This window comes from Anser anser, assembly GCF_964211835.1.
Source record: "Anser anser genome assembly, chromosome: 2".
NCBI classification, from domain to species: domain Eukaryota; kingdom Metazoa; phylum Chordata; class Aves; order Anseriformes; family Anatidae; genus Anser; species Anser anser.
This window is the reverse complement of record NC_139721.1, coordinates 32,974,199-32,992,827: the sequence shown is the minus strand read 5'-3', so window position 1 is coordinate 32,992,827 and position 18,629 is coordinate 32,974,199. Positions and strand designations below refer to the sequence as shown.

Below are 18,629 nucleotides of genomic sequence, written 5' to 3'. Positions count from 1 at the left end.
TACCAGCTACTGGGAGGAAAATTAACTCTATCCTAGTCAAAATCAGGACACCTGACCACACAGAAAATCGAAAAACTGTAGGGGCATTTTGGACAAAAGCTTAAGGGTCTGAGCACACTGTCTCCATTTTAACCACCAACTTACAGATGAATATATGTATATTTCTATCTCTACCTATATTTAATTGCAAAGGAAACAGAGCCACAAAAAACAAAATCCTATCAGACCACGCAGGATTATGGTGGGCATACCCCAGCAAGGGAGCATTCAAGAACCTGCTCCACATCAGAGACTGAAATTTGAAAATGGGTCTCTGACCTTACAGGCATGTCTCCTGAAGTCTCCCGCTTAGCCGCTTTTGTGGAAGTCTGGAGCAATTTACCACAGGATTAGCCAGCTTTTTTTTTTTTTTTTTTTTATATCAAGTAGAAAATCAAAGGTATATTATTGAGTAAAGATGTTTAAAAGCAACAGAAAGATGGTCTGGCTTTTGTTTCTTCCTTCTCTTTTTAATTAAAAGTCTAGCTCTTATAATTTAGCAGATTTGCTAAATATATGCTTATATGTAGTAGAGTCTTTCTCACTGTCCTTCTTAATTGTTGTTGTCACTCTTCCTTAACCTAATTAAACACATTTGGGGGTCCTGTCTGTTATTTCTATTAGGAAAACAAATTGATGATGAAGTAAAATATCTTTCATTCAGTCCTTTGTTTATTTACAGTGACTGCTGGAATTCTGTCTCCTCAAACCCAGAAAGGCTCAAACATCAGAAGATACTCTTCCCCTCAAAACTGAAAGCATTTTAGCCAAAGTTTATGCTACAAATCATCCCTTCTAGGATTTTCTCAGTACCATATTCTCAGTGCTAATCCAGCATGTACATAGTGCCTCCTTATTGATTTCTTTCTTTTATTTTTATTTTTATTTATTTTTATTTTTTTTAATGTTTCTGGTGCATCTATTCAGGAAACAGTTACTCAATCAGTCTGCATATACCCTGTCTGCATGTGCCTTTGGGCAGGGAGGATGGTTAGTTTTCATTTCAGGAGATGTAATGGTGCCCAACTGTTTATTATAACAATTTTAAATTATGGATGGTAGCTATACCCTCAGTGTTAAGAGGTTTAAACCAATCCAGAATAATGCAAATGGAGAAAATGGTCTCCCCCAAGTGGATTAAGACAACAGATTTAGGCAATCACATTTATTATTTGCATATACACAAAATTAGTGGATAGGTTAAAATCTCATTTGCCAAAGTCACAACATTTTAATGTGGTCACAAACCATACTGCCATAAACTAAATATAAAGGTCATAATCACAGAATGTAAAGGGTTTATTCACTGACTAATAAATTAACTGATCCCCCCAAAAAAATCAGTTTAAATGAGACGTATTTCTTTTTTGAATTAGTACTTATTTAATTCATTCTAAAACCTGCATTATGATATAATGATAAGATCCTCAGTCTGACAAGGAACAAATATGATCACATGCTTTCTAAAAAGTGTTATGAATAATCAGAATAAAAGACAGAAGATGATGTTTGAGGTATATTCTATAACAGGTTCAGCAGGTGTCCAGTGTTGACATACAGGGGCAACTACTGCACTTCCCAGCAATTGATGGGAACCCCATAAATATCCTCATTCCCTTAGATATATATATATATATTTAATTCAGTTTCTTGGATGTGATAATATGTAACCACAATCAGATACAAACGTAAACTTTTTCTGCTGCTTTCTAATGAAATAGCACTTGTACTGGTACAAAGAATAAACAGCGTAATAGGGTACATATTCTTTATTAAATGTTGATAGTGAAATTGTGCCGCAATGGTATAGAGGCTATGTCTTGGCCTCCAGAGATCTAAGTAACTACAACAAAGAAGACAAATAAGATGTTAAATATTACAGAAATCCAGAACTGTTTTGTAGACTTTATCAAGTTCTTTTAATTTCTGGTTTCCATCATCTTTCAAAATTTTTTTTTTTTTTTGATGAACAGACTGTAATAAGGCTCGTTCTTCTGTACCAAAAATGACAGATGTTCACAGAATCATAGAATATCTTGAATTGGATGGGACTCACAAAGATTATCAAGTCCAACTCCTAGGTCCACAAAAAAAAAATCCTAAAATCAAACAAAATTTCTGAGAACATTGTCCAAACACTTCTTGAACTCTGACAGGCTCGCTGCTGTGACCGCGGCCCTAGGGAGCCTGTCCCCGTGCCAACCACCCTCTTGGTGCAGAACCTTTCCCTAACCCCCAGCCTGACCCTCCCCTGTCCCAGCTCCATGCCGTTCCCTCGGGTCCTGTCGCTGTCCCCAGAGAGCAGAGCTCAGCGCCTGCCCCCCTGCTCCCCTCGTGAGGAAGCCGCAGGCCACCAGGAGGCCCCCCTTCAGTCTCCTCTGCTCTGGGCTGAGCAAACCAAGGGACCTCAGCTGCTCCTCATACGTCTTGCCCCTAGACCCCTCACCATCTTCATTGCCTTCCTTTGGACACTCTCTGATAGTTTTACTATCTTCTTATGCTGCATCACCCAAAACTGCACACAGTGCTCGAGGTGAGGCCTCACCAGCTCAGAGAAGAGTGGGATAATCCCTTCCCTCAACCAGCCAGCAATATTAAGGCATCCTCGTGCATAAACCCTCAAAAACCATTGTGTATTCAGCTGTGTGGTGGCATTTTACCTTGGGCAGCTTTGCTAGCTTTGAAAAAGTTTAGCTCCTGATACTCTGGTGATGTGCACCTCAACATTAAAAAAAGAGTCATAAAGAGCAACCAATATAGAGCATAACAATATTGTGTATTGTTGTATTTATAGCACCTTGCAACACAGGTTACATTCAAAGTTTTAGTGGAAATTATAACTAAAACTGAGAAATAAAGAGTACAGTGAGAAGCACTGCGTTACTTGCACAGCATTGTTTCTCTTGGGCCCATGAATTTTGGAATCATTTATAGAGACGGTCTGAAGCCAGCTGGATTCTGATGAATTTTAACCTCAGCCTCTCAATTGCTGAAAATGAAAATACAGAAAACTTTCATAAGCTGGTACAGCAGCCCTGTGAAGACTGGAAGCTGATCAATCCCACTGTTAGCAAAATGCAACAGATTATACTAAATAAATGAAACATTGTCCCTAGTAGCTAGCTAAAAAAATAAAAAATAAATTAGGATGTAAGACTTTGATAAATACAATGCAAAAATACACCTCTGATGCCTAGCCTTGGTGGAAACAGAAATGAGTGGTTACAAGCTTTTGAGTTCTACTTCATAAAGAGATGCCTCACGCAGTTGGTCTGAGGCTGCAGCAGAATTTCTGCCCCGAAACCTCCTGCCACATTCACACAATCCGAGCTCGTGTGAGCATCCAGCTTTTCCTCCTTGCCCTACTTCAGCAGGAGCGAAGAGGCTCAGCATCCTCTCGCCAGCCGCCGACGGATGGAGACGGCAGGGGCCGGGGGGGCCCCTCTCGACCTTTTCTGGGAGACAGCTTTGGCGGGACGGAGGCCAGCTCCTGGCGGGAGGCAGAGCTCCCGGCCGCCCAGGTGAGGCCGGCTGCGGGTGCGGGAGCCGGGGGCGGGCGCGGAGCCCGGGGCGCGGAGCGCGGCCCGCCCCGCGGGGTGCCGGGGAGGGGTGGCCGCCGCGCGTCAACGCCGCCCGCGATAAATGCCCGGCGGGCCGGGAGCCGGGAGGAAGCGTCGCGGAGCTCCTGGGGGAGGCCGGTGGAGGGGGAGTGAGGCGTGAGGGCGCTCAGTGGCACCGAGCGGTCCCCAGCCGTGCCCGAGCGGTCCCCAGCCGGCTCCCTGGCTCCGACGCGGGCCCGGCGGAGCGAGGAGGCGGCCACCGCCGGAGGGGTAAGGGCGGCGGTGGCGGGGGGCGCCCGGGGGCTCCCGCAGCACCCACCCCGGGGGTGCAGGGCCGGGGCGGCGGCGGCGGGGAAGGAGAGCCCCGCGCTGCCCCCTCCCCTCTTTTTGTTTTCTGCCCAGCGGAATTCTCGCTTTTATTTATATATATATATATATTTTTTTTTTTTGCCACCCAAAGTGAGGAAGGCACCGTGGCTTTCCGGCCCGAATCGCTCGGTCGCGTAACAGGCGGCGCTGGCATATTGCGTTCTCGGTTGTAGTGCTGCTTCTTTTTTTTTTTTTTTCTCCAAAGAGTTGTCCGCGCTTTTTCTTTGTTTGGTGAATAGAATAACCCCAGCGCCCCCCACATTTCCTTGGCAGAGTTGAATGACTCTAGTTATATTAGGTACTTTGGAATCATAAAATAAAAGCTGTAATCACAGTTGTATTTTGGAATGCACCAAGAGGGGATATTTTATGTCAACTTAATTGTGTTTTCATTTTGCATTTTGGCATGGAATGCAAGCCTTTTAGCTTTTTTGTTTATAAATTCCAATACTGGATGGCTGCTTATCTACTGTCTAATCTTCATTGAAGTCTAGGTTCTTTTAAGTAAATAGAAAAAGCATACTTTTTTGTATGCAGACATTGAAATGTGAATGCCAGTGTGGTATACAGAAGCGCTTGAACAAACTGAAGTCCATATGCTAGAAGATAAGTTATCTAAGCAAACAGCAGTGTGTACTGATAACTGTAAATGACATATAGAGTTCTGGTTTCTTCCTTTAAAACAAGAGTGGCAAACTCTATACAAACTACAGTTTGACTTTTGTTGCTTAATAAATTCATACAGGCCAGTGCTTCAACCTCCAAATTACGTTACTCTCTGTCTTCTGCATTTGCAGCCAACAGACCTGGAAGAAAGACTTTGTCGTGGAGCTAACTCCTGAGCATTCCAAGATCATTCATCATGAAGTATGTAGTACAGGAATGGCTCAGAGTAACTGCCTTACTATTCATAGCTCAAGCAATTTCTGCAATGGTTCTTCCCAATGCCACGCTCTTAGAGGAACTTTTGGAAAAGTACATGGATGAAGATGGTGAGTGGTGGATCGCCAAGCAGAGAGGGAAAAGGGCTATCACAGACAGTGATATGCAAAGTATCTTGGATCTTCATAATAAATTACGGGGTCAGGTGTATCCACCAGCTTCCAATATGGAATATATGGTAAGGAAAAACTGATAGTGACATGCAGAAAGAAATGTTCATAGAATAGTTACTGTCGTTTTATAAAGCAACATACTTTCAGTCTTAGCTTGCTTCATTGCACCTATGAAGTGCTTGTTCGTTTTTTGTTTTATTTGTTTATTGTACAGGGGTGAACTGTAAGAAAAATGGTTGTTTGTGGATCCTGTCATATTCTACTGATATCAGTGGGTTTAAACTATCCTAGCTCTCCTGAATTTAACTATCAATTCCTCAGCATAAGGGACCAATTTCCAAAATTGCTTTATTCAAAATAGTTGATTATGACCTATGAAGTTGCCATCTGAGAAAAGTACTGAACTATGAAGCTTCAAAATAACATGGATTCTCTCCCATGCTTCTAGGATGGAGTTTCTGAGCAAAAAGAGGCTCCTATAAACAAGAAAATCTTCTATTTGAGTTGACATGTACTACTAGACTGGAGTTCCGTATGTTCCTTATTTCATAGATTAATAATGTAATACATAATTTCTATTTGTGTGTTTTTCCTTTAAGAAACCTCTGTTTTGTTTTGTTATTTGTAGACTTAAATCTCCCACATTTTTGAACTTTAATTTTATGCTATGGTTTAAGAATAACTATATCTCTCCTTGCTAATTAGATCAGAACAGGTCATTAGAGCTTTTAAGAAGTTCAGAGTTCTGACAAGGATGGGCATCTTTTCTTGTTTCTGCAGGAAAAACTCAAATCTTCATATGTCCACGGCGTGTATTTGTTTATCTCTCCATGCATAAGAAAATAGTGTGACTATAGGCAAGGTTTTTAATAAGGTTTCCTAGCACTTTGTGTTGTAAGATCATGACAGGGGATCATATTAACACACTTCAAGATTTAAATGTCTTTCCCAGCTTGGAGGAACGTCTCTCAGCTTGGAGATGTGAGCATGTATATGTCCTGGAAAAAACGTGCTTGCTTAAATCATCAATAAAGGTAGTTTAACTAGAGTTTACCTTTATGAATATTATTATATTAGGTGAAAAGTTACTACATATTATCTCCAAAGAAAGGAAGGATAATATCTTAAAACCCTTTAACACTTTCAGTTACATTTGTCTACACATATCCTTAAACTTTATTTTTTGTTGTGACTCTCAGACCTTTCTATAATGTGGGTTATATTTTTGTTCCCAAAAACACAGGTTGATTTGTTTCTGGTTAACTTACAAAAAAGCTCTCCAGCCTCTTTGTAAAATGAGAATAGGGAAGACTGTACTGTTTTCCCATGTTAAAATAGTTCCTGAGATTATAAAAAAGGGTAGCTTTGATTTATTTTTATTTTTTAGTTAAGCATCTTTTTCCATTCCTAATGCCATTCTATATTTAACTGATATATATATATATATCTTGAAAAGAAGAATGTGGATTTTCATCATTGGAGTTAGATTTTATTTATTTATTAGTGGCTGTATTCTTGAAAGATTCCTTCTGCACTGCATACAGTTTGTCCTAAATTTTGTGTTAGGACTGTATCTGAAGCAAGCTTTTTCTTTCCATGCTCCCCAATGACCCCTGACCCAGAGTAAAAGTAAAGAGAAAACATTACCTGACTTTAATGTAGAGATATTCTTGTGGAGAAAGGGAGAAGGAATGGGGAAACAGCAGAAGAACAGGGCAGCCACTTTCAGGAGAGTGGGAGTCAATTGTAGGCACAGTTTCCGAGGCAATCTGTGATTATGATAGGCAGGAATTTGGGATTTGTGAAGAAAAAAGGTCTGTGACTGGCTGGCCAAAGGGATGGAGATGTGTTCAGGGGCTAAGAACATGCTGCTCAAGCTATGAGAAGAACCTGGAAGGAGGCTGAGAATCTCCTCAAGGAGATGTTGAGGAGTCGGTAGCATGGAGAGTTTGAACAGTTGTAGCTGGGGAAGAACTGGGACTGTTGGGGCAGAGAAAAATTGGGAGTAGGAGTTTGTGGAGGGATTTTTAGGGCACACATATTTGGTAAGAGACCACTTATAAAGACTAAGGATGGGAGGGAGTGGGAAGGGGGTTTGTTCCTGGAGGAAGCCAGCATTGTGAACCATGAGGATGGCTGAAGACACTACAGCTCTGCTGCTTGAACAGAATGGTTGTTTGTACATATACTTCATGATCCAGTTTGTGATTGCATGGTTGTCTGCCTTCTTTTCTACATTAGATGTCATAAAGGAATCAGGGCTGTTTTATTGTTTAATAACTCAAAATTTCAAGTACAAAATTATAAACAGGGTGCGAAGTCAAAGACTGAATAACAAAGAAGCAGCAATAAGTGAAAGTTCATTGAGGAAGCCTGATCTGTTTTGTGCATTCAATTAAAAAAAAAATTACCTGGAAAAGCTAATGTCTGGTCGTTATCATAGTAGATTTCTCTTAGATCTGATTTTTACAAGGTTCTATGACCTCTAAGTCAGTTTTGTGGATGACAGAAAAACCAAACAGGCAAGTATTGATGAAATTAAAACTGTACTTAGCTGCACTTTTCTTTCTTTCTTTCTTTTTTTTTTTAATAAAGGATGGACATTATTTGGTATCTTTATTTTTTTATTTAAAAAAAAAAAAGTATACCTGTATGACTTCTTTTTTTTCAGTTTGATTAGGATACATCAGATCTTATGAAGTCAAGTCCCAGTGTCCCAGAATAAAGAAAAAAAACCCTCTAAATTTTTTCCCTCTGTTTAGTAAGCTAGATAAGTACAGATGAAACACTTTTGTCTACTTTTGGGATGCTTTATTAGTATATATCCTGGAAAAAAAAAAATCCTGCTATGGGCACAGCCGCATTATTATAAGTAGCCCTTTGTACTCATACAACCTCTCCTTGTAAACAGAGCTAGCTCTGCTTGTGGAAATTTTAGCAGTCTTATGAATCTGAGTGGAGGTGATCAAGGTTCAGGCACTATGCCTGAATCTTATCTCTCTACAAGTCTCCCATATAGTTTAAAATCTTCCAGTGTGCTTGGAGCTGTGGAAAAAGTAGGTGGGAGCTGTGTGTTCTCCTTGTACTGTTTGTATGTTGCAACTAAGCTAACCTAGCAGGCAACTCTGGCTGAAAATGACTCAGTCCCACTCCTGCCACTGGTAACGTATCTGAGTTGATGATGAGGTTGATTCAACTACGTAAAGAATCGGAAAACTTTTTTTTTCCTTTCTTCCCTGTGGTGTTAATTTTCTGCCAATGTGAGTTATGGAACTTGCTCCCTATATGGCTGAATCAGATGAGTACAAGTACTGATAAAAGAAGAGGGTGGGAGTGTATAGCACTAAGGATTGAGAGGGTTGAAGAGCCACACTTTGAGTAGAACCTACTGGTCATATGCTTTGCTTGCAAAGTCTGGCCATCTCTTTGAGAGAACTGCAGGGCTAACACCACATTTTAGTTTAAGCTGTGTAGAGGAAAAAAACCTTTTTACATCCTATACTTTCTAACATACTTCTGTACAATGTATCATCTACTCACTGAATACAGCCTAGAGACTGAAAAGAATAAACCATAACATGATATTCTGTGTCATACAGCACTCTGCAGTTTTGATTTAGCTTTGGTGGTAGAGATATGTGATACGAAATAATATCTATGTGATGATACTCTAGTATAGACTTCTGTAGTCGTTGGGCATGCCAGTGCCTTCCCTTGTAGTTGAGGACAGTCTGCAGCATATTAGATCTTGATTCTTTTAAAGAAAACGTTGAATTACTGATTTTTTTCTGTACGGCTGTAAACTCTCCCCTTTTGCCTTGAAAAAGGAAAAGAGCATGAGATTATCATAATTCAGAGACCTAAAGTTACTAAGTGCAGTAGATTTCACAGTGGATGTGTGTAATGAACAGAACGTTCCCATGGTTGTCTGGCTGAACTTACTGGATGAAAAGTTCATCTTCCCAAGTATCATGGCTCTGGTGGTGAGCAGTAACAGATTCCTAGGGTAAAAGGATAAGAATAGAGCATGCAAGCAGGAAAACTTATGCAGTGAAAGCTTTCAATTTCCAGCAAACAGCAGCTTAGGGACTTTTCTAAATCTGCACTTTTGGTTTCCAATAGTCCCAGAAGGGATTTTCTTCTATGAATCTAAATGCTTTTGAGTCCGTTTGTATTCTTTGTGTCTCTGATATCAAATTGCACAGCTCCATAAACTATGCACTATACTACATGAACAAGTACTTTTTTCCTTTAAACCTGTCCTTTTATTTGATACTTTTTTTTCCTTCATTGTGAGAAATAATGCAAAATTAGTAGCCTTTTAACATATCCTCAGTGGTCACATCTCATATCTACTTCTCTTGAAAACCGTTCCATTTGAAAAATCTGTTTCATTTTGTTTTGCTTCTCTATCTGCTATGGTTCTACTATTTTAATTTGAACACAACACAGACTGTTAGTAGTTAAGGCACACTGCAGATTGATATAGTTGTATGTTTTTCTTTTTCTTCTTTATTTGCTTATTAATTTCTAACATTCCTTTGCTTTATGACCTTGGCTAAGCTAAAGGTATCACTTTCATAGTGCTATTTGTGATGGTTCCAAGATCTTTTCAACATGCTATTCCAAATATGTTATTTACTATATTATATTACATACATGTGATGACATGTATGTACAGATGACTCTCCTGTCCTCATTGTTTCACATGCATTGACATTGAGTGTTATCTACTATTTTGTCTTCCTATCACCTAGTATTAATGATTCTAATCACTAATACTTCCAGTCACTTAGTGATCATCTCGATCTTTTATTTTCCCCTCTCCCCCTTTTTTTAACTACCATAAGTAGTTAATACCATCTTGCATTTCATTGTCTTGGGCTGTAATGGAAAATGTATATGGCAGAGGAACAAGGATACATCTTTCAGAATTTTACAAAGCGATTGCTTATTCTTCAATTTGTTTTCTGTCTTTTTATTGCATTCTTCATTTCATGATAGCATTTTTTTTAAAAGAACTTAGTGAGGAACTTTATAAAAAAAAAAAAAGCTTAACTATACTTATCCCCTTTTTTTTACTTCCTGTTGACACCTTCAAAGAAGTCTAATAGATTTGAAAGGAATTCACATTATTCATATATTTATCTTTTTTTATATAACTTTTTTTTATATAACTTGTTCTATCAAATCATCCCAGTTTCTAGTCTGCAGTTTCTCAGGATCCATTGGAAGCCTTTTAAAATACTGACACCCATGTAATGGCTTTTGTTAGCATGGTACTGAGACCATTTTAAAAAAGAGGTTGTGTGCCACACAGTAATTCAGCAGTTTCATAATCAAGTTCTTCCAAATTCTTGAATGATATCGCCAGTCCTGGTGACTTGATAATGTTATCAATGTCATTTAATGCTGCTTCTGCATAAGTCTGTGGGTGCTCCAATTCACCTTCTGTCTCTTTCTCTGTATAGAAATACTTTGGTGTGAGAATCTGCGTAAGCTCCTCTGTAGCCAACAGCAGTCCAACAAGTTCAGTTAGCTCCTCTGCAGTGGCCTTATATGAGCTTATGATTGCATGTTAGATCATTCTTTCCTAGAACTCTTCCTTCAATGCTGAGAGTTTTTGAATTGTCAACATTACAACTTCAATGGGAATAAAAATTCTTGAGGTTATGATGATCAGCTTGTTATGAAAATGTATGGCAGGTCCATGCTGTATTGATGTTTATCCTGCTCTGTGCAGTTAACAAGTGCTCCCTAGTAAAGAAAGGAATAAGGAACATTTTTCTTCATGGTGTGCACAAGGATTAACAGCACTTCAAAGGGAGCAGAGAGGGATGACATTTCCCTGATGATGTTCCAAGGCATGCGAGCAAAATTATACCATGCTTTCAACATTTCCCATCCCAGGCCATTGACCCAGCATGGCCTTCACTTCAGCCTCTTGGGTAACAATGGAAAAGATGTTTGTACTAGCACTGAGAACTGAAGCAAACTGCTGATGGCAGTCATCAGTCTGACCAGAGCAGTGTGCTATTGATGCTCTTCTGCTTGGAGGCTGATCTGGTGTCCCTGCCAATTCCTGTACTGTGCTTGGGCTGTCTGCTACTTCCTGGCCTCCCTTGGCAAAGACCTGCCCTTTAAGACAAAAAAGGGAAATGTCATGATCTGTTGTACACTCGCCAATAATCTTGGAATATATAAGGCAGTACATTTTTTCTGTGGTTAAAATCCTTATTTGGTAAATTGATTTTTAGACAGTGTTCTGCACTCTCCTGCTATCAGTCCCACCCTTAAATAAATATGGAAGAGAATGTTACCAAATTAGGAAATCAGTATTGTTTGTCCTTTCAAACTGTGTCGACATGGAAGGCCTTATTCTACCTTAATCAGACTAAGTTTTATTTCATTGTTAATAAATTATTACTGATTTGTAAAGTGTTAATAAAACTTGAAATACTTATTTTAGACACTGTCATTATATAATTTCCTGACCACTTGGTCTTTCTAACTACACTTTTGTAAGTAGTATTTGTATATCATGGTCTAAATTTACAAAACCTTTATTTTTTATTTTTTTTGGCAATTTCAGTGGTGAGATTATGCCTTTAATAAATTTAAACACATTCATGAAAACTGCATTTTTTTTTTTTCCACGGTTATGGTCAACACTTTAAAAATAGTCATCATTGGTTGGATAAGGTAAGTTGTTTGTTCCTTTTATTTTGATCAGCTGTACTCTGCAAACTAGGACCCACCAAGAGTAAAATTTATAAAAGCACTTTTGATTAATGAATTTATGATACATTCTATTTTAAACCATTCTTTTGGTGCTCAGTCCTTAATTTCATATGAATATACATATTTTCCCAAACAAATGAAAAAGTTGAATAGCTCATGCAAAATCCTCGTTTCATGCGTATGCCTTTGCTGTACTGAAAAATGTTTAGGTTTCCAGATTGGTAGGCACTGTATTTCAACCTGGCATTTCTTGGCACCTAGCCACACGTTTAATTTTGTAATTACTGTAATTGGAGAACATCAAGCAAGGAATTTTTTTCTTATTTCATTATTTTTTAGTCGTCTTTTAGCAAGATCCTGCCAATACATGCTAGAGATGTCATCGATCATATGAACACACTGGCCCATAGAACTCTTGTGTGGGTATTAGTTAAATATCATTCATATCATAGTGGCTGATTTCAATCCCTGTTTCAATAGGGATTGGAATTTCAGCTATCTTATGCTGCATTTAAATCATGATCTGCATAAGTCTGGATTTAGCAGTTTCTCTGCATGTATCTATCAGCTCTCAGATGACATTTCCTGTCTATAACATACTTAACTACAGGACTGAAATTTGCTCTGGAGTCAGTCTCGGTGCTTCAGCACATGGAGAATTGAAATAGCATTAGGAAACCTAGAGGCCTTGTAGTGAACATACAGATTTTGATGAATTTTTATTTGCTTAATGATAGTACCCTGTTAAAATTCCTGGGCATTTCTGGTGAAACTCTTATGTGTCTCTGTCTAGTTTGTCTTGTCCATTTTGCCAAAAACCCTGCAGGGATGCTTGGTTAAAAACAATTCCTATTCCTCTTGAGCAGAAAACATTGGTTTGTGGAATCCCGTAAGTGGCCGGAGACACTTTGGGTGCCAAAAACAGAGCAGCCCTTTTCAGTGTGAACCTGTCTGCTTTCACTCTGGTTTTCTACTTTCCTCCTCCACTTCAAAGGTTGTTAGAAGTGCTTCAGCTTCTTTGCCTATGCTCAGAGCCTACTGACACTGCATCAAAGAGCACAGTGACATTGACTTACCGTTTTATTCTCTCTGGCAATTTTAGCAAAGGATTGTGCAATGTGAAGTGGCCAAGAAAGCAAGCGGGTAAGTCCATGCTATAAATTTTATTGATGTAATGCCAACAACAACTAAGCAACTCCAAGTAAAGAAACTGAAAGTGGAAAGTACCAGAAAGGCTTACTGTCTCAAAGTTTATAGGAACCTTCCCATAATAAAAATAATTAGCAACATAGAATAGATACTGTTCATCCTTTATTTTGCTGTTAGAGAACTTCTTCACCTCCTTGATCGAAAAGATTATTATATATTAATCAGCAGTAACAGAATCAGAGCTTAAATATAAAGTCTAGACTGAACACAGAAAGAATCAATGAGATTATGAAGGTAACTCCACGTAGCCCTGTCATCTTCATGACCTCTGTCTGGGCATCTGCTTTAACTTAAGATTTTTTAATTGGGAAAAAAGAAGATAAGAAGATATTATTTCTTATGTTATTGAAAAGCTAGATATGAATTTAACACATTATCTATTAAAATAGTTGTCAACCTTAGATTTGACATGAACTAGAGTGACTATAATAGAAAAGCATGATTCATTAAGAAGACTATCTTGTGTCTGGACAACTTTTACTTTATTATGATGGCTTTTTTATGAAGTAAGATAGCATTAAATCCAGAATTTTGACTAGGTTTCAAGAAAGAATGATGCCTAATACATATTGCAGTATAGGTGAATTCCATGTTGGCTTTCTGAATGGCTAGGTACTCTTTCTATAAGACATTTTCCAACTCCCTTCTTTTAGATTTTATTTAAACATTTCTAACGGTGGGGCCAAGTCATATATGATCACTGTGTGATCTCTGACAGTAAGTTCAATTCACTTCTGCTCTACTAATGTCAAATCATGGTGGTCACCTTTTAAAAGCCAACATTAATTGTGACATATTTGACATACTGCAGCTAACTTTTGCTCAAAGTCCAGGAAATTCTGTAGCATCACTAAAACTGCTGCATGAAAGCAATCAGTTACAGCTAGTTTATAGTGGTAATGAGTACTAGGATTTGAGGTAAGGAGCTGTGCTGTGGTCAATTTATAATTAGCTATACATATTTATGAATACTACTTGTAATGAATGTATGTAATTCATATGTTGACAATGGACAAAATGCAGAAGTCAAGATCAGTTTGCACATCGCTATTGCTTCTCTTTCATTCATGTCATAATATAGAAGTGAATAGATGATTTTTAGTCATCTTCTAATAGAAAGTCTTTATGCACTGCATTTAAAAAGTAGCCAAGTAAATGTACTGTGTCAGAACACCTTGGAAACCTGAATATTCCAGCAAGGTTTTTTTAACACACTTAGAGTACACACAGAATTAAATGTGATTAGTCATGTCTGCGCATTCCTATTCCTGGTTTTTACTTTTTGAACACAAAAAGCTCAAACACATGAAACTGTAATAGAGAGATACTTCTAAATATTAGTGTAATTTATTCAGCGTTCAGGAACAATATTTTTGGCCTCATACTGCTTTCCTGTTTCCAGGCAAAAGCCGCAGTTTTCCTGCTTTTTACTCTTTTCCAGAAGAGTAGCTGAAACCTCAAGGTCTATTCAGGGATCTCTGCCCAGTTTAAAGCTCTATAAACTCCAGTCTACCACATAGTAGCATGTCAGGTTCTTACATTTCATTTCTAGATACTGTCTTCCTCTAACAGAAAATGGATGCCTTTCCTTCTAGTGGAAAGTTTAATTTACTTTTCCCTTTCCTTGTGTTTAGGGGAACTTGTTAGAATGGTTGTTTTTGTATTTTCAAGGAGAATTGTCAATACTCTTGAGCTTTTGTGCTCACTCTGTGTACTAACTAAATGGCTGCAAGCTAGCATGGAGTTTGGTATTTTCAAACTCAAATGACTGAAGGTAAGCATTTCAGTTGTGTGCTAGTAAGTGACTTTTCAGATGTGTTGAAAAGTCATTAGTTTCTACAGACTTCCCTCAGAAGCCTAAGTATGGATGAAAATGCCTCACCTAAACTTAACTGAAAGTGAAGCCAAAGAACTGTCAATGTCTGCCAAGAAAAGATCATATCAAACCAATCTATTTCACTTTTTTGACCCAGTAATTAACTAGCGTAGTGTACTCGGGGAAGTAGTAGGTGTCATATTTTTGACTCTGGAAAGGTTTTAACACCCTCCACCTGAGATTTTAATGAGTTGAAAGTGACAGAAACTCACTGTTGAACTGGCGGAGGATCAAAAGCATTAAGCCTATCCTCTTTCTGTTAAGCACGTAGGTTATGACTTGGATGAGCAAAGAATACGTTAATCAGGGCACGCGTTGGAATTGGTGTAGAGAGCACAATCAAATTGTAAGAACTTGATAAGCAGTGGTAATGGCCTAGAATCAACATGACAAAGTGCAGTAAATTTAACTGCAAGATATAGAGTAAGTAGGAAATGGAACAGGTGGAATACAAAGAGTAATATGTAGAGGTAACACTACAGTAAATAGATGCATGAATTGCTCTTAGTTACAAAATAATATGAAGCAAGAATATGTGAAAGAAGGTGACTTCTTTGTGTGAAACTGGTGAGACCTTGTCTGAGGTGTGGTGCCCACTTTTGGTCATTTTTTTTAGGAATGGTCTAGTCACTCCAGAGTGAAAGAAAGACATTAATGGGACTGATTATAAACTCATGTGTGATTTATGATGAGGACTGAGGGAGTGAAGCAGCTGAGTTTGTTTAATCTGGGAACTAAATAAAGGTTGTTACAGGAAAGTGATTTTTTTTTTTTAAATCAGCTAGCATTGCAGGGAAGGAGGTTTATGTTGGATACCAAGAAGATTATCTTTACTCTTACAGTCATAAAACTCCAGAAGAAAAATACAATAAAAATTATTCTGAAACTACTATTATTACTTTTAGTAATAAAAGTAGATAATATACATATATTTGACTCTGGCTCAGTGGAAGAGCAGTCAAGATCAGTCTCCTGAAGTCATTTTCAGATGTAGCTTTTTGTTATTCTGTGCTGGTACCATGCAGCTGATTTCTAGTTCTTAAGTGTATTTCTGGTTTATTTGCTCATGGTATTTCTTAATCAATGTTTCATCTTTCCTTTTTTTTTTTTCCCCTTCTCATTAGTCTTAAAGAATACAGTGAATTCTATCTTCTATCAAAAAATAAATAAATACCCATACTGTACTGTGGTATTTACTTTACTACTCTCTCCCTATATTTAGAATGTATACAGCAATGAGGTATTTATACTATGCCATGGTAAATGTTTACTTTCAGTGGTGCCCACTGTACTTACTTTTCCATCTTTACTAAGCTTAAATTTTAGCTCTCTTTTTCTTTCCATACAGTCCCATTCTATATGATTTTTTTCCCCCATTTTCCTATATCCATGAAAATCTCTCCAATTAAAACGTTACTTTTTTTTTTTTTTAAATGGTAATTATTTGAGCTTCTGGGCTTCTCAGTTCTGTTGCAATACCTGTTGGTATAGTTAGTGGACTCACTTATGCTGGTCTAGCCTTGGGTGAGAATTTACTCTTTTGACTTAACACTCACACAATGTAAATGGTGGGATTCATCTTAACAAGTTTTTATTGTCTGATGTAGATGTCTGCATCTGAGATGGTCTCCTTTGTTACTAGTCAAAGGAAATGAGAATTTCCGACACACAATTCATCTCAATTAAAGGTGTGTAGCTAAAGCTATCTGCCTCTGTAGATGCTTATTTGTCTATGTAACTGCAAAGGTAACTTAGGTAATTAGCTCAGGTGTAGGTATCTGCTTTGAGGCTGTTTAAATTCAAGGGAGGTTAATCCCAGCTGATGTGATTAGTTTGGCTGTTGATGAGTTGTACTTTAAGCTGTGATATCCTTCCTCACTGAAAGAGCTTTTCCACAAGCAGAGCATTGGTTTCAGTTTACATGCTGTTTGAACACCTTGTTGACACAGGTTGAATAACACAATTTGTAGTCCAGTCTGTAAAATTAATCTGTTAGTTGTGGTTTATTTTAAGGTGATATGTTGTAAACCAGGAGAATTCAGAAGATCTGTATTTGCATGCAACATCCCTGCTGCAAAGCCTTTAACTTTCCGGGGGAAGACGAGTCAGCAGCTGTAGTCAGGAACTGCTGTCACCATTTAGTTTAATCTACCACCCTGGTTTTACCCTCAGTTAGCCTAGCATAAGTTTTGTGAAGGACTATCGATACTCTAGGTTTTAACAAGATACTTACAAAGGCAAGGCTTGTGTTAGTGAGTGTTGTGGTACAATACAAGCAGTCTTGTAGAGCAAGAGAGTTGGTGTTGAGTACCATTCATGTTCTCTGCATTTCAGGGGTCATTTTGAGATAGGTCTTACCTGTTTGTGTGGAATGAACTCCCATTAACAACTGCAAAGCATTAGATGTGCTCCAGGAACATAACTCCTGGCATTTTGTCTAGAAGGAAACCAGTTTGTACTTTAGGAGTGCTTTGTGACGTACAGTAAGTGTAAATGCGATGTATGATAATAGCTTTGCATCAAAATCTCTTTCCTGATCTAGATTAAAATGCTGCCGTAGAAAAAACGTAAGCCAGCCTGAGTTCTGTCATGGTGTATGTGATGGTATGGCAGTCTAAAAAATCAGCATAATTTCCTGACTTCGTGGAAGGGAATATTTTAGGTAGCAAATCTATGTGAATGCTAAGAGATGCAGCAGAAATGGTATAAACAATCATGATGCTCACATGATACATAAGTTGTCTTCCAAGGCTGAAACAGGAAGACAGTAAAATAAACAAGCCAATTGAGACCGTGGGACAGAAGTATGTAGACCTAAGTGTTTTTTCCTCTTACTTGAAAAGTTGACTCTTGCATGGGCTGGAAGTTTAGCCAATGCCCCTGTTGTCCCTACTAGCTCACATATGTTTGCAATAGCAGTTTTAATGTATGAGTACACTGATTTGGATAGCAGAAGCATCTGAGCTATAGACCATGCCATCTTGTCAGTGGTAGACTATTCAGAATAGATAATGAAATCAAGTCTAGAGCACCACTGAACCTTCAGCTAAGGGTTTTTGTATGTGGATGAATTATACTGTGAGAGGACTATGCTTCACAGCAGTGATACCTAAAAAGTTAATATAGACTTTCTCTGTCATGCAGGAGGATACAAGAGTAAAAGGGAAGTGGTTATGCCGGTAACTTTCTGCAGAGAAACATTTTCTCTTGGATGATTAAAAAGCTATTTTCCAGCATTTGGAATCTCCTGTTCTGAGTGTACGTATCTAATTAGAAGAAAAGATTGTATTGTAAGGAGGTGGATTACTTGTGAACTTAGTCATGTCTGTATGACTAGGGGTTTTAGGAAGAGTAAATTTGGCAAGGTTAAAAGCTAAAACATAGTATTTTGATTAAGTTTCAAACAAGCACTTGCTTGGGGGAGTCTGCCTTGCAAGATGTTGATCTTGAATAGCAGCAAACTCTGCTATGCCTGTTTTGTTGTTGTTATCTTTCTTATATACTTCTGAATTTTGCACTTCTATCAACAACTGAAGCATACTGAGCACATCTAACATTATGATCAGCATCACTGTCCTACCACTCAGAAAACTGCCAAATATTTCAGTGAAACACGGACATCCTGTCATGAACAACCTAAACTTAATCAATCTACTATGCCACCAATAAAATAAGATAAAAATAGCATGATTTGTTTCTGTAGAGGAAGGGCTAGATTCATAAATGTGTTCATCACTTGGAACTAGATCAATAGGCAGTAAATTCTTGTCCAGAATGGGA

At 38.2% G+C, this 18,629-nt stretch overlaps 1 protein-coding gene across 3 annotated transcripts in view; it reads left to right on the top strand.

Annotated features, from left to right (window-relative positions):
* Positions 1-3,360: 3,360 nt before the first annotated feature.
* Positions 3,361-18,629, top strand: part of CRISPLD1 (cysteine rich secretory protein LCCL domain containing 1) — a 43,511-nt gene continuing 28,242 nt past the window's right edge. Inside the window, exons 1-2 of one of the 3 annotated variants that reach the window (XM_083823850.1) lie at positions 3,361-3,560; positions 4,766-5,088. In XM_083823850.1, coding sequence (XP_083679976.1) covers positions 4,831-5,088 — 258 coding nt within the window. In that variant the 5' untranslated portion in view covers positions 3,361-3,560; positions 4,766-4,830. Of the gene's footprint in view, positions 3,561-3,637; positions 3,870-4,765; positions 5,089-18,629 lie in introns of those variants that run through there. The other 2 variants (XM_083823849.1, XM_083823851.1) reach the window with 2 other exon arrangements.